The sequence below is a fragment of the Salvelinus alpinus genome, chromosome 11 (genome assembly GCF_045679555.1).
Source record: "Salvelinus alpinus chromosome 11, SLU_Salpinus.1, whole genome shotgun sequence".
Taxonomy (NCBI): domain Eukaryota; kingdom Metazoa; phylum Chordata; class Actinopteri; order Salmoniformes; family Salmonidae; genus Salvelinus; species Salvelinus alpinus.
The window spans coordinates 60,237,209-60,254,011 of record NC_092096.1 but is presented as its reverse complement, the minus strand read 5'-3'; the positions used below and the strand labels follow the sequence as shown (position 1 = coordinate 60,254,011).

Sequence of the window (16,803 nt, the reverse complement as noted above, 5' to 3'; positions counted from 1 at the left end):
CTTGAACAATGGGCAAAAATCCCAGTGGCTTGATGTGCCAAGCTCATAGAGACATAACCCAAAATACTTGCAGCTGTAATTGCTGCAAAAGGTGGCTCTACAAAGTATTGACTTTGGGGGTGTGAATAGTTATTAACGCTCAAGTTTTCTGTTTTTTTTAGGTATTTCTTGTTATTTTCACAATAAAAAATATTTTGGATCTTCAAAGTGGTAGGCATGTTGTGTAAATCAAATGATACAAACCCCCCAAAAATCTATTTTAATTCCAGGTTGTAAGGTAACAAAATAGGAAAAATGCCAAGGGGGTGAATACTTTTGCAAGCCACTGTATAGGCTACGTCCTTTTTACAGTGAAAACAAGTATCTTCTGTACTCAGTGAGCTACGAAAGGAATGTCCCCTTTCTGTCTCTAGACTCGTCTTCTGACTTATCTGCTCACCCATAACTGTTGCTATGACGGCCATTCCAGAGTTGGAGCAGCTATGCAGCATGTGCCATAACGATTTGTTGTTGAGGTAGAGAACAAAGAAGTGGAGAGAAAAGCTACGAAGAACAAGCACACACGAAGAGTTAAGAGTTTCTAACTCAGTTTTTCTCTTGAGCTATTTGACGGGGGAGTGAAAAGGTGCCAACGCACTGAGGCACTGCTGCAGAATCTAGCAGAAAGCTGTGAGCTCAGCTAGGAGAGTGTTAACGTGTGTGTGGGATACCATCTGAGCTGCCCTCCATCATTAGTACTGACAAGTACGCATTGATGTATGGGCGAGAAGATAAATTGAGGTCACTAATTCATAGTGCATCAAACAGTACACTGTAGTGCAATGAACAAATGGGGAATTAGTGTTTCTTCATTCAACACGTTGAGTACTGTACATCTACACAAGACTGGAATTCAATGAAACGCACACTGTAGGAAAATAAGCTGTTACTACACTATGTAACAACAAGTCATTACAATGTTGTTACTGTGTAATTACAAAGATATAAGGGCAACTTGTATGAATGAAATTGTACTGATTGGTAAAAGTACTGATTGGTGATGTTATCTGAGATAGCAATATTTTCAGTGGGCAGTAGTACCTCCTCCTATCCTTATGGCATCAAAGAAAGGTTGAAATTCCTGAAAATGTTGCCAAAGCAAAGCTCAACTTTATACATTTTATACAGATGGATACCCTGCCTTTTATACAGACAGATAGTCTTTGGGTTGAAGAGTTTTGCTGAAGGGCTCAATGGCAGAACAGCCCACCTGGGATTGCTCTAGCCACCTTCTGGTCACTGCCACATTTCCCTCAGGCCTGACTGCTGTCTGTAAAATGAACCTAGTGGAGGACACATTCTCTGTATGCATCCAGTTAGCTCCCTTTCACAAATGATCAAGCTGAGAAGCCAACAGGATTTGTCCCTAGATAAAACTAAAGAATCCTCCGTTGAGGATATGTGTGTGTGTTTGAGATCAGATTTTGAATATGAAACCTTGGAATATTTTTTGCATTGATTTTATATTTTTAGTATTGACAGGCTTATTTACATAATGACATTCTGTAATGCTGTGACTGAACTTCTGCAGGTGGTTCATCTAGTAGTATTATGAAAACTGATCGTACCTCAATTAGAGACTCATCTATAATAGAAGCAGACAGTGGGTCCATTTACCCAGATGAGGAGAAACAATTACAATTGTCTGAATGAGACGGTGCTTAAGGAGGACTTTCACAGTAATTACGAGTGACTGAAATGACCGCAATACTGTCTGCAATACTATCCACTCTTTAGAATAAATATTCAGGTTTTAGAAAGCTAGCTATCATCAGGTCTCAGGCACTTGAGCATAATTGTTTATTTCTGCTGTGAGCCGAGGCTTGATCTTTTCATCCATTACTTTTATCAAGACAAAAGAGTCTCAACTATTCCAATAAAGCCCAAATCCATTTTGCTCGTGGTCCAAGGCTGATAAACGCAGACCTTGTTAGCCACTTGATATCCCTAGTCTTAAGTTACTTTAGGAAATGGCCTGTTATGTCACAGTGAGTTTAGTCACGTTCAAGTGGAACTCTTCCTCATTTGTACTTTGGTAGAGTGTTCTTAAGATGGGTTTCGAGTGAATTCCTTTCGATCTCGCTGGGAGTACCTCAGGGCTTGATGCTTGGCCCACTACAAATGTTCAATTTCTTAGCAGATTCTCGTGAGAGTCATGTCATATCACAGTTAAAGATGTGTTATAAAGGTTTTGGATAATTTCAGCCAGTAGTTTTGAAAGTAGAGCTCATGACCCAAAATGAGTCCCCGACAATTGTGCACAATTGTGTACAACGTCATCCATTTCGTATGATATGTTACGTCTTGCAAAAATGTGTATGATATGTTACCAATTCCGATTTGTACAACATGTTACAACATTTCTAAGTGCTTAAGATCCTGTTCAATCTTAACTAGCATAAAACCACATGGGCACAGTGAATTAAACCTTGGTACAACTCAGTTACTTGACAAACCGAAACAGCATAAAAACCTGCATTTGCCGTAAATACCCATTACAGAGAAGGAATGCTGTTTCCCTCTCCAATGAGACATGGTATAGACCATTCTATTCCATTTTAATCAGCAGGATTTTCCAGGCTGTTAACCATGACAGTCACAAGCCAAAATAAACATACAAATCAGCAAGGACTGACTACATTGTTACAATGCTCTTGTTTATAACACTGCTGCATTTTCAGGAAAGCAAACAGGAAAGATTAAAACAAAGACAGCCATCCGAACCTATTGCATAACCTGTTGGTATCTGTTGCAGCAGAAATCCAACCTCTCAAACCTGTTAGATTCACAGAATGAATGAAACAAATCATCAGGAAATATTCTCTTGTTAACAAGCGTTTCTCTCCATGGAGGTTTGCATTCAAGGTCTTCTCGGAGGCTTAACTTTGGTAAGAGCATACTCCATTAGTAGTACTATACAGTACAGTAGGCCTATGTACAATATCGATCCGAATGTCATTCCCTCTTAATGCTCCCACTTGAGGAACCATGTGCCATATCTGTATCACACCAACACAGAGGTTCCTATCCCCCCCCCCCATTCATTTCAACAAATGTAGATTTACCTGGAATTGAAAGCAAATATGCACTGTATTTTCATATAAGAATCAACGCTATATTGTTATATAAAGCTTTCAGTGATACATTTTTAATACTAACCTCAATTGCTTGAGCTGAGTAAGATGAAATACACAAGGATTAATCACAAAGAATTACAATCACACCGTCTCGGTCCGTGTTTTAAGTACTTGCTCCCTTTTATTTGACACTATGATAGTACTGGCCTTACCAAAATCTGCCATTAAATTACCAGAAGAACATTGGATGGTGGCATGGTAAACTATGATAAAGCAAAAAATCTGTCTGACCTTATAAAGAAAGAGATTCAATACAACTGTTTGCTAAGAGATCTGACACCAGTGTAGCATGAAGTGCCACTTTAGTATTTGATAGTGCTGAGCGATTAGTGCTTTTTGAGGACGGTACAGTTTCAGTTCGGTTTGTAAAAAATAATTACGGTTTTCGATTTCAATTATTTTTATTCATTGCATTATGAAATATGACCTGGAATTTATTTTAGACCTTTTTAACGGAAATTCCAAAGCCAAATATTGAGAACATTCAATTGCCAAAACATTGATAACATATAATATAATAATACTCGTAGGAAAGGTTTTCATCTTTAGCTCACAATCTGTGGATAACATACGATTAGAAAGGTACAAAAATGATGTAAAACATCACATTACAATTTAAAAATATATGCACATGGAAACCAACGAGGCTGGTCTATGGTGATAGGTGGGATGAGCTGAGAGAGATTAAAGAGCTTATGTTTGGTAATGTATTGTTGTTATGTGACAGCTTTATATAAAAGTACCATATACAGTTGAAGTCATAAGTTTACATACACTTAGGTTGGAGTCATTAAAACTTGTTTTTCAACCACTCCACAAATTTCTTGTTAACAAACTATAGTTTTGGCAAGTCGGTTAGGACATCTACTTTGTGCATGACACAAGTAATCTTTCCAACAATTGATTACAGACAGATTATTTCACTTATAATAAACTGTATCACAATTTCAGTGGGTCAGAAGTTTACATACACTAAATTGACTGTGCCTTTAAACAGCTTGGAAAATTGCAGAAAATTATGTCATGGCTTGAGAAGCTTCTGATACGCTAAATGACATAATTTGAGTGTTTTTTTTCTGAGGTCTTGGCTGACTTCTTTCGATTTTCCCATGATGTCAAGCAAAGAGGCAGTGAGTTTGAAGGTAGGCCTTGAAATACATCCACAGGTACACCTCCAATTGACTCAAATTATGTCAATTAGCCTATCAGAAGCTTCTCAAGCCATGACATCATTTTCTGGAATTTTCCAAGCTGTTTAAAGGCACAGTCAATTTAGTGTATGTAAACTTCTGACCCACTGGAATTGTGATACAGTGAATTATAAGTGAAATAATCTGTCTGTAATCAATTGTTGGAAAAATTACTTGTGTCATGCACGAAGTAGATGTCCTAACAGACTTGCCAAAACTAGTTTGTTGACAAGAAATGTGTGGAGTGGTTGAAAAACAAGTTTTAATGACTCCAACCTAAGTGTATGTAAACTTCCAACTTTAACTGTATATGTAGCAGAAAAGCTGTAAAAAAACTCAAATATATTTGTCCTCCAAAGAGGGGAGGGGTAAAAAAAATATATATATATATACACATATATATAAAAAGACAACAGATAACATTCCATTGTCTCTAACAACACAGAATACATCAATTAAAAATAGCCCCATGATGGCCGATTACTGCTTATCACTTATTAACCATAATTTATTCACATTACTTTACTTAAATAAAATATTTCAGTTGTGTATATTACTTATTTTTTATTTGATTACTTTATTATTTAATTTCTTAAAGTCATTATCTCCTCTCTGCTCACGCAGTAGCAGCCAGACAGCCATCTAACGTATCTCTGTACTCCCCAATGAGTCATACTATTTACCTAGTTGGCTAGTGAAAATGGTAGCCCGTGATTATTGGTTTGCCACAGCTGCTCATGCTGCAGAGCTGTCTGATGAAATCACTATTTTAGTAGTTCTTGAAAGTAGATAAGATTTCAAGACTGCTACAACTATCAATCTGGTAGAGCTACCCCGAGTCCTGAAAAGTCTGTATCCCTCTCATCGCTGTTTTGTTGACGTTCCTCTCACTCGGTATGCGTGTCAGCCCGAGCAGAATAGGCACAATTCATTCTAGTCATTGTAGTTAATTACCACGTTTTCTGCGCTGAACCAGATTGAATATTTGCCTATTAAAAACTCCCTACAGCGTTCCACAGTTCCTTCTTGATTTAATTTCTCTCTAGAGAAACGGCACAATGAGCTCACAAAAAACGGAACTAAATGGAATTCAAGTAATTGAACCGATGTCGTCGGTCAATTAGTTGTTTAACAATCGCTCAGCACTAGTATTTGACAGAGTGAGATAAAATGACAAACGCAAGTTTTGTAAGACATTTGGGATCAATCATGAACTGAACTTTGTGGATGCTGTTGTATGTATTCCCTTATAACAGTCCTCTGTATCATAGATGGTCTGCGTGTTGCCTAGTAGCTTCCCTCATGTTTGTGTGGGGAAACCCTATCCTTTACACAGGAAGTCAATGGGGGTAATGTGTCCAATGCAGTTAATGCTAAACTGATCTCAATGGAAAATCATAAAACATACAAATTAAATTAGTTAGATTTAGTTAGGTTAAAAGGTTAACATAATTCCTTTAAAAAGCCTACATCAATATCATATACAGTATATGTAATCTGTTTTTTTTTTTACTGGTGAATAAAACCAACCAACCTCTATGTCTACATGTCTACATTTACTGTGACACCTTAACAGCAGTTTAAGTGATGCTCCAGAATGTTTGTATCATTTCAGCTAGTAGTTTTGAAAGTGGTGCTCACGAGCCAAAACGGGTCCCTGTTTTCTGTGTACTACGTCATCCAATTGTGTACCTGGTCATCCATTTCGTATGATACGTTATATCCTTAAGATCCTGAACTGCATTTGAACAAACACAAAAGATGTAGACCATTACAAAGAGCTGTTACATTGGCACCCCAAACACAGCAGCAGTTTAAAGTGGAGGAAAGATTCAGTTCCACCTTGCTGATGTCCACAGGGCAGTGGGGAATATTGGATTATCTCCTCTCAGCCAACCTGTTGTGCTAAAAGGTCACCAACACCCTGGTATTGACATGGCCAGTCTGTGTCAGGGGGACGAGAACTTTGGTTGACCCCATTACTGCAGCTTCTATCATTTTCATAGTTAACTTCAGAAAATGTTGCCAGTACATTACACTAGGGATCTGAGGCTACTTAGTAAAACAAACAGGCTACGTCCCAATACTCTGGAATACTTCCTTGTTTCATTCCCTTTGTGAATGGACACTAATCTGAATGTTATGGATTGGTGAGGGAAAAATGGGCTGCATACCAATTCTCCACACTTCTCCCAAAGTGTGCACCTGCGCACTCCCTCTCCTGGATTGTAGATCCATGACTGGGAGTGTGCACGTGCACGCTTTGAGAGAAGGGAGGAGAATCGGTAAGCAGCTATGGTGAGAACACCCCCAAGCCAGTCAATGGGATGGGTGGGATATTAGACATGATATCAATAGTGTGATAATAGAGTCTTGATTAGGATTGCCAAAAAGGAATTGTTTTTACCCTAAATAATGATTTAGGCAACTAATTACAGATTTTTTCCCCAGGAAGCTGTTGCAGCGACATTTTAACCATCTCCCTTTAGCATTCCCTAATTATATTTCACCTGCATTTTAAATTGTTTGACAGTGCAAGCGAATGTCTATGAATAGAAAGGATTACGTAAATGCATGGTTGTCCTGGAGCTGTTCTGTTACCATGTTTATAGTGTCTAAACATAAAAAGCTTATTTGTATACCATCTGAGGGACAAATGGGTTGCCAGACATCTTAGAGAGTGCACGTTAGACATTGATTGATGCTGGCGCACACTATCTCAGAATCCCTTGCATAAGACAACACTTGGCAACCCCAGTATCTCTCAATCACTCAAGCATGTCAAAACACATGTGCATCATTGTCAGAGTGCTCCAGTGTGTATATACATATGACAGAAGTCCAACATCACAATAGAGCTCAGATAAGATTTCTTCAGCGTTTATTTTGCATGATAGCCCACTACTTTAAGCATAAGATAAAGCACCACTTGCAAAACAAAATGTTAAATATGCAAAATAATTTAACAGAAACAGTCCACAAGAGAGGTACTTCAAATAAATACTTTATGTTTTATTCTTAGGTATTTATTAATCAGCATCCAGGGTGAAAAATATGGATCTTTCTTACTATTATAAATAAAAGGAACAACCGTAGCCCACGTTTTAAAAACATATACACCTCAACCATTTGTCTGTAATCCCTAGGGTCCACTTGGTAATCATTACCCATGACAAGTCAACATAGTGGATTTGACTACTGATGCGCCCGGCTAGTTCCCCTGTGTTTTCGCATTAGCATGATTAGCCTGGAAATTGTGTTACTTTGGTTGTATAGGACTCAGGAGTACCAGATATCTAATGTGACATTGAGTTAAAGCCTTGCGATACACTTCAGAACATCTTGTTCTGGGAACCACTATGCACACACTGAACGTCAATGGCAAATATGCAGGCCAGTAACATAAATATGTTGGGTAATGAGAGCACAAGAGTTGCCTGTGAGGGAATATGAAGACGTAGTTCAGAATGATGCTCTCTCAATTGAGTTACAGCATGACAATGTGTATGACCACTGTAAGTACAGTACGCACGTTGCATTGTTCATATGGTTGAATACAAAAAAGGCTTCTTTCATACTAATATTTCATGGTAGATTTCATATGTCCATATTGAGATTGTCATGGTCATCTCAGGGCATATTTAGTCATGGCTTGTCCCTCCCATTATCACATATATCTAGAAGGATTTTTTCCACGACTTGCAAAGGATTTTCTGAAAGGCGCGTCGGAAATCCTGGTTGAAGATGGTATAGATGGCGGGGTTGAGTGAGCTGTTGCAGTAACCAATCCAGAAGAAGAATTTAAAGAGGGGATCGGGAATCTTACAGGGGTCCCCGCACACTCCATGCAGGCAGTAGCTGAAGAAGAATGGGAACCAGCACACCACAAATACCCCCATGACTACCGCCAGCACAAAGGTGAACCTCTTCTCCCTGGCCTGGGAGACCTTTTTCATGGACACAGAGCTCCTCCTCCTCTTCCTCCTGGAGGCGAACAGGTCCATGGATTTGTTGCTGGCTCTAGAGATCCGGCTGGAGTGTTTGGAGATGGCACTGTTCTTCCGGCTGGCCCGCTTGACCCTCTTATGGTTCAGGTCCTGAGGTTTGGTGTGACCTTTGCCCTCTGAGGAGGAGCTCTCCTCCAGGTCCCCCTCATCATGAACCTCTGTGGTCATCATGCTGGGCGTGGGTGGGCACTGGCAGTGCCCGGTCTCTCTGTCCCCGTTGATTTTGCACAAGGCGGCTTTGCTTAGCCCATTCTCAGTCATTGTAGGTTCACCTGGACCATGTTTTTTCTCCGACATGCCCCTGGTCCTCGTCTTGGCCACTTGGTATATTCTAATATACACTAATATCATGATTAGGCAAGGCGCAAAGAATGACGCAATGCTAGAGGAGAGGATGTACCAAGTGTCATTGTTCAGCTCACACCCTGGGTACTGAGAGTTATCATTGTTCTTGTCTATTGATATTAACGGAGGAGAAGATATCATGGCAGATATAAGCCATACAATGACGATAATACACTTCACTCGTTTAGGAGTCCGTTTGAGATTATATTCAACAGCTTGCGTAACGGACCAGTAGCGGTCCAAACTGATTGCGCACAGATGGACGATGGACGAAGTGCAAAATAAGACATCTAAAGCGAGGTAAATTCCACACCAAACTCTGCCGAAATACCAGTAGCCCATAAGTTCGTTTGCCAGAGAAAATGGCATCACCAAAGTGGCAACCAGAATGTCTGCGGTGGCTAACGAAACCAAAAACAGATTCTGGGGAGCTTTCATTGCCCGGCTTGTTAACACCGCAATTACAACCAGAACGTTCCCGACCACTGTAAACAAAATAAGAAAACTTACAAGTGCTGCAAGACTCGCTATTGTAGCCGAAGAATATGGACTTTCTGATGAGGAATTTAAGTTGACAACAGGGAACGTGTCAACTCCGCTTGAATTAAACGAATCCATTCCGTCCATGTATTTATTTTTTTATTCCAGAATGGTTGATTCAGGGAAAGACATTCACTTTATGCATGTAGAGTCCATGATAACTAGTCGGTATTTTCATTGCCAAAATGAAAATGAGCACAATGTTGACGGCATGTCTCGTGGATTAGACGGCAAATAATTACCTAATATATATCTGGTTAATTAACTAAACGATCATGCCACCTTGCCTTGTACATGCATACTGTTATAGCATGACAGGCAATCCTTCTCTATCGGCTGCTGCTGGCTCTCTCTCAGCGCTCGTGCTGAGCTCTACATAAGAAAGCTGTCTTAGTCAGCGCTCATGTGTTGCTCACATACAACTAACTGATTTCTGCCCCGCCCCCGACAGAGTGCATTATTTTCTGGAAGCATTGCCCTCTTAACTGTCACCTCATTGAATTACAGTATGCGATGCTTTTATTTATTTTATTTGTTATATCAGTTCAATAGGCTATTTTGTGAATGACGACTATAGTGAAATACGTTGTCTGTCATTAGGCTTTGATCATATGATGTATTGATGACACATGTTGCATGTCAATCACGCCGATACACTGGATAACAAAAAAAGTATGTAATTATTAAATTAGGGAGAAAAGTACATTTGCGAACACACGCATATTTCAGAGATGTGAGATGCGCCCTGAATATCAATGTGATTTAGGCACACCTTTATCCTAAAACGCTGGAGGTCAGTATTGCTGCATCTACTAATGTAATCCCCTGCAAACAATAATGAGTCTTTAGGACGTCCTTGGGACCTCACGAAATGTTCGCCTGAAGTCATCAGGACGTTGTGTCAAATCAAATCAAATGTTATTGGTCACATACACATATTTAGCAGATGTTATTGCGGGTGTAGCGAAATGCTTGTGTTCCTAGCTCCAACAATGTAGTAATATCTAACAATTCACAACAGTACACACAAATCTAAAGTAAGTATTAGGACGAGCAATGTCGGAGTGGCATTAACTGAAATACAGTAGAATGAAATGCAGTATATACATATGAGATTAGTAAAGCTGTATGTAAACATACTGCTTTACTCATGGTGTCATGGTCCACTGGAGGTTTTGTCTAGTTCCCGGTTGGCCCCTGAGGACATTTTTAGGACATTCTTGGAACGTTGTGTCATGGTCCCCTGGATGATTTTTATCTAGTTCCTGGTTTGTCTCGGGGACATCACCTGATGGTCGCAAAGAAACGTCCCCCACCCCCCAAAAAGAGCTCTACCCAGGGCAAGCGCACCCTAGTTTCATTACACATCACCCCCTGTTACTGTTGCTGAGCCCATCAAGGCCCTGATTGTGAACCACTGATCTAGTCACAGCTTTGTCTTTTGGCAATGCTGGGGATACCCACACAAACATTGCATTTAACTTACGTTTGGACACACTTTGACATTCATGATTACATAGTGTATTCATACAGTAATTATTATTTAAGATGTTTTCCCCTGGCATTTGAAATGACAACCTTTTGGTTCATGGCATTCCGATTCCTGCTACATCACCATGTCTGTTTCAATGACTGATTTCACCTGTAGGACTATTCCTACCTTTTACACTTCAAAGTAAATCTCAGCTCTGTTAAAAATACACAGAAGAAAAATGATTATATTTATTGTAGTGATTCAGGAGTAACATTAAAACAGAATAATATGCCTCACCTACATTAGACAACTATACTGAAAACCCAAACTCAAATTGCTGAAATAAGTAAATGAAATCAATGAGAGAATAGTCAGATTAACTCATAACTAAAATAGCAGCGCAGATGGCACTCTTTTGCTAAATGCAGAGATGCATTATAGGTAATGAATGTGTAGGGGACTTAATAAATTCTACAGAATTTGTGGCGCAGCAGAATGATCAGCATACCTGAAGATCCAGAGGTTGTGAATTGAAATCCCAGGAAGGGTCATAATGAGAAGTCAGTAGTGATCATGTCAAATGGATGAAAGATTTTGACACTATTTCAGCTGAACAGCTTACCACTTACTTTAAAACCCCCATACCATTTAATTACTTTACTTATAATGGTTTGAGACACCTGGGACCATCAAGTGACTAAAACCTTCATGGGACCATGACACAACGTCCCAAGAAAGTTTTCAGTCAATTCCCGTGTGGCTGAATCTCACCGGAGAAATCCTCAGAGCAAGGGCAACAGTGCCCCTCTGTCTCAGTAAGTGTAGACCACGTATCTGATACTGTCTTGACCAAAAAACATGTTGCCGCCATAGAATTTGATTGATTGACGCCAGCAAGAATTTGGCCTGCTTTGATAAGTAAATTATAATATTTAGCCAATCTGCGTTGAGCTGAGCTGTGGGTTGTCCTGGTGCAGCAAAACACCCTCCAAATGAGGCCAGTTTGGATTTGGCTACATACCAATCAAATAATTTCCTTAGAAAAACATGATTTTCTGTTCCTGGTCAGCTTGTGCTGTTGTCCTGCAGTAGCTAGCTTGCTAAATCGTCCCTTTCCTAAACCATTGATGGAGATGGGGATTTGGACTTGTGGTTTTGACTTAATTATCTCTACAGGGCAATGATTATGACGGCAAGTCTGATTTAACCATAAATTAACATGTTGTGCCACTGGCCTGAGACGATTGAAGTTCAATATGTAGCCTAGTAGGCTCATGTTAACTAGCTAGCTAACTTAGCTGGTTCATTGTTTCCCATGCAAGGAACCTAGGCTAGTAGCAAGCATTTTAGCTAAAAACTAAAAGTGTACTGTATGACAGAGCCTTAGACCGCTTTGCCAACATGAAAGAGAGGATGGCTTTGGCGTTCAACTAGTCTACAAGTAGGGTGACTCAGTATTTTTGTTTCACGCACCCACGCTAGCTTTTTTACCATGCACCGATACTGTTTAGTAGTCGACTTGAGCTGCAACAGATTTCCACAGCAATGTTCACATGTTGCCACCAACCTTATTATAAGACCAAATGAAACATTTGTTCACAAAAAATGTTGTTCTCACATATTAGTGTTATTTAATACTGTAAACTATAGGAATGAGTGGTTTTGGGTGGATTTATCCTTTAAGGGACCTAATGGGAACATCACTGAATACCCTCAAGACGCCCTGTTAGCGGGTTCCTTCCTTGACAGGATGTGAAAATGTTTATTGTCACTTAAAATTGTACCGGACAATCATCACTCCTTACCATATAACATTTTTAAAGATCGGCATTACAATACTGAAACACAAAAAACATACCAGGGATAAAAATTAAATCAAAGGCACTTGGTTTACTTTGATTCCTTCCTTTAGGAAGCTCCTGTGCGTGTGTGTGTGTGTGTGTGTGTGTGTGTGTGTGTGTGTGTGTGTGTGTGTGTGTTTGTGCGCGCAAGAGAGATAGAATAGAGAGAAACAGAGAGAGAGAGAGAGAGAGAGAGAGAGTTTGGGCTTGGGCTTGTCAAATTGTCAGAACCACGGAAAGACAAAATGAGAAAGTGTTCATTTGCATACCAAATGAAGCCCAATAAGAGCATTTTGGTGGCAGATTGAGGAAGGTGGAATTTTGTGAGCCCTTTGGGTGTTTTGAGTTGAGCTCATCAGCTGAGCAGAGGCAGACAGCAGACAGAGACACATTATAACAGAAGAGTGTTTCCAACTAATGGCAGGAATAAACATTTTTATCTCTTTCCCTCTCCTAACACACACACATACACACACGCACGCACACACACACACACACACACACAAACACGCACACACACACGCACACACACATACGTCTTACTATACTTGTGAGTGCTTTTTGGGGAGCAACAATTGATTCCCATTCAAAATCATATTAACCCTCAACCTAACCCTAGCACTAACGCTTACCCTAACCCTAACTTTAACCCTAACCTCAATCCCTAACCTTAACCCCTAACCTTAACCCGAACCCTAACTCCTAACCCCTAACCTTAATTCTAACCCTAAACCTAACCCCTCAGCCTAAAATAGTATTTTTACAAGGGAGGTATGGCAAAATGTCAAAACTTCTCTTAATTTTAGTTGATTTACGATTCTTGTGAGGACTTCTGTTACTGGTAATGGAGCAATACAACTGAATTATTTGCCTTAACTGCCATAGCACAGTGACGACAGCTTTGAAAGTACAGCGCATCAGCCTGTTGTGATGATGAGAATGACCTGGTTGTTCCACAAGGTCTTGATGTCAGCCTGTGTGTTCCTCAGTTCAGCTGAGGGCTCAGCTTTGAAATGCGTGCTGACGTTTGGAAGTCATGTTGTCCACAGTCAACTTCGATGTGCTGCTGTCAGGTACCTGTCAACACGGGTATAGGTCAGCATATTGTCACTGTGTTCCAGGTGCTGTCTTGAAATTGCTACAGCATAAGAGCACTATCATGAAACCTACTTGATCCTAATAACCATGGTATAACACCTGTTATCATATGCACGTTATAATCTGTTATAATGCTTCAGACATCTAAAATAATAACATTCACAATTATCACATTGAGTTATGGCATTAACACAGCTGATTATATGGACTGAACCCAGTTCTGATGTGTGATGTGCCGACAAAAGAGGACTGCATGAGCTCATTAAGATGATTAGAGTCTGTCTGATGTTGCAACAAACTAGCGGAGTCAGACCATCCTGATATCGTGAATTTACAGTGCCATACAAATATATTGACACCCTTGCACTTTTCTGAAATAGTTTCCTAATTTCTTCTGAAGTTATTATTATTATTATAATTTTAAAAAAAACTTTTGTCGGCACACCTTCCTGTTGGATTTTTAACATTGCAGAGCCAATTGGAAGCAGGTTCCTGATGATGATGATGCTACTGTCTTGAGGTTTGAGGAAGAGACTCCTAAGGATTCTTTATTTCTACGCGTTAGAAAGGCATGCTTGTTCTACGGTACGGCGTAATTGTGATAGACTGCATCCAATTTGTTGAGTAGAATGTTGGAGGCTATTTTGTAAATGACATCGCCGAAGTCGAGGATCGGCAGGATGGTCAGTTTTACGAGGGTATGTTTGGCAGCATGAGTGAAGGATGCTTTGTGAGATAGATGGTTAAAACGAAAGTAGGGTGGTTGTTCGGGCTGGATGGGTGGACGTATACCGCAAAAGGTTGCGAGCTCGAATCTCATCAGGGTCAACTTTAGCATTTTAGCAACTTTTCAACTACTTACTACTTTCTAGCTACTTTGCAACTACTTAGCATGTTAGTTAACCCTTCTCCTAACCCTAATTTTAAGCCTTGAACCTTACTCCTAAACTTAACCCTAACCTTAACCCTAACCCCTAATCCTAACCCCTAGCCTAGCTAACGTTAGTCAGCTAGCTAACATTAGCCACCTAGCCATCTAGCTAGAATTCGTAAAATATTATAACATTTTCAAATTCGTAACTTATAGTACATTTTTCAAATTAGTATCATATCGTACGTTATGCAAATTCGTTACATATAATTTCAATTGTATTTCGTAACATATCAAATGACATGGGTGTTGGACATCCACAAATGAATACATACCATACAAAATGTAACATATCATACTAAATGGAGTGTTTCGGATTTACCTACAGAGTAATACGAAATACTCTGAGACCAGGTTAGTTCCAAAGGCCCGGACCATAACGACTGAACGCAGCCACACTAGATGTTTTAAAACAAATGTTTTAAAACAAATGTTTTAAAACGTTGCATCCTACTGAACATGCCCGAGAACAGCAGAGTGGAGAATAGTCAGGATGTTATAGGATGAACAGGGACGGCGCGTCGGCCGAAAGACCAAACTATGTGGAAAACTTCTAAGACATATTTCATGAACCAAAATAATATTATGGAAATATTCATGTACATTTTGTTATAGAGCGGGTGATTGGCATCTTGAAGTGGAGGTTCCATATTCTTGATGGGCCACTTCCTCTTCAGTTTGTGAAGACAAAATGGAACACATGGAAGAGGCCATGTGTGTACAGCTTTGATAAACATGTCAGCAAGTGTGGTGTTCAACAAGAACAGGTTGGGGGATGGGTAGTGTCCAGACTCCTAATTGAAGAGCTCAATTGAAAGTAAAATCTGAACTTGAAAAGCAAAAGACTATACCTGGTCAACCTAGTCAATTAAGCTAAATCAGCTGTTATGGTTAGCTCATTTGATAAATTAATTTGTGTTGATATGATTAACTTAATACACACTTCAGGTCAAAGAACACCTACTCAAGGGTTTTTCTTTATTTTTACTATTTTCTACATTGTAGAATAATAGTGAAGACATCAAGACTATGAAATAACACACATGGAATCATGTAGTAATCAAAAAAGTGTTAAACAAATCAAAATATATTTTATATTTGAGATTCTTCAAATAGCCACCCTTTGCCTTGATGACAGCTTTGCACACTCTTGGCATTCTCTCAACCAGCTTCATGAGGTAGTCACCTGGAATGCATTTCAATTAACAGGTGTGCCTTCTTAAAAGTTCATTTGTGGAATTTCTTTCCTTCTTAATGCGAAACAACAGTCCATCATTACTTTAAGACATGAAGGTCAGTCAATACGGAAACTTTCAAGAACTTTGAACGTTTCTTCAAGCGCAGTCGCAAAAACCATCAAGCGCTATGATGAAACTGTCTCTCATTAGGACTGCCACAGGAATGGAAGACCCAGAGTTACCTCTGCTGCAGAGGATAAGTTCAACAGAGTTACCAGCCTCAGACATTGCAGCCCAAATAAATGCTTCACAGAGTTCAAGTAACAGACACATCTCAACATCAACTGTTCAGAGGAGTCTGTGTGAATCAGGCCTTTATGGTCAAATTGATGCAAAGAAACCATTACTAAAGGACACCAATAAGAAGAAGAAAGAGACTTGCTTCCGGTGGAAATTTGTCATTTGGTCTGGAGTCCAAATTGGAGATTTTTGGTTTCAACTGCATGTCTTTGTGAGACGCGGTGTGGGTGAACGGACTGCACTCGAAGTAAACGTTCAAAGTTCTTGAAATGTCTTAAAGTAATGATGGACTGTAATTTGCTTATTTGAGCTGTTCTTGGCATAATATGAACTTGGTCTTTTACCAAACAGGGCTATCTTCTGTATACCACTCCTATCTTGTCACAACACAACCGATTGGCTCAAACAGATTAAGAAGGAATGAAATTCCTTCAGCTGTCACAAAGTGCTGTACAGAAACCCAGCCTAAAACCCCCAACAACAAGCAATGCAGGTGTAGAAGTGGCTAGGAAAAACTTCCAAGAAAGGCCGGAACCTAGGAAGAATCATAGAGAGGAACCAGGCTATGATGGGTGGCCAGTCCTCTTCTGGCTGTGCTGGTTAGAGATTATAACAGAACATGGCCAATATGTTCAAATGTTCATAGATGACCAGCAGGGTCTGATAACAATAATCACAGTGGTTGTAGAGGGTGCAACTGGTCAGCACCTCAGGAGTAGATGT

General features: G+C 39.7%; 1 protein-coding gene across 1 annotated transcript; it reads right to left on the bottom strand.

Annotated features, from left to right (window-relative positions):
• Positions 1–7,225: 7,225 nt before the first annotated feature.
• On the bottom strand, positions 7,226–9,624 carry LOC139534581 (alpha-2 adrenergic receptor-like). The gene has a single exon (XM_071333821.1). It carries the CDS (start codon positions 9,343–9,345, stop codon positions 8,044–8,046), a length of 1,302 nt encoding a protein of 433 aa, XP_071189922.1. The 5' UTR covers positions 9,346–9,624; the 3' UTR covers positions 7,226–8,043.
• Between the last annotated feature and the right edge of the window lie 7,179 nt (positions 9,625–16,803).

What these genes read in the sequence shown, in the direction of transcription:
- LOC139534581 (XM_071333821.1), bottom strand. Translation starts at nt 9,345, where the DNA reads ATGGACGGAATGGATTCGTTTAATTCAAGCGGAGTTGACACGTTCCCT.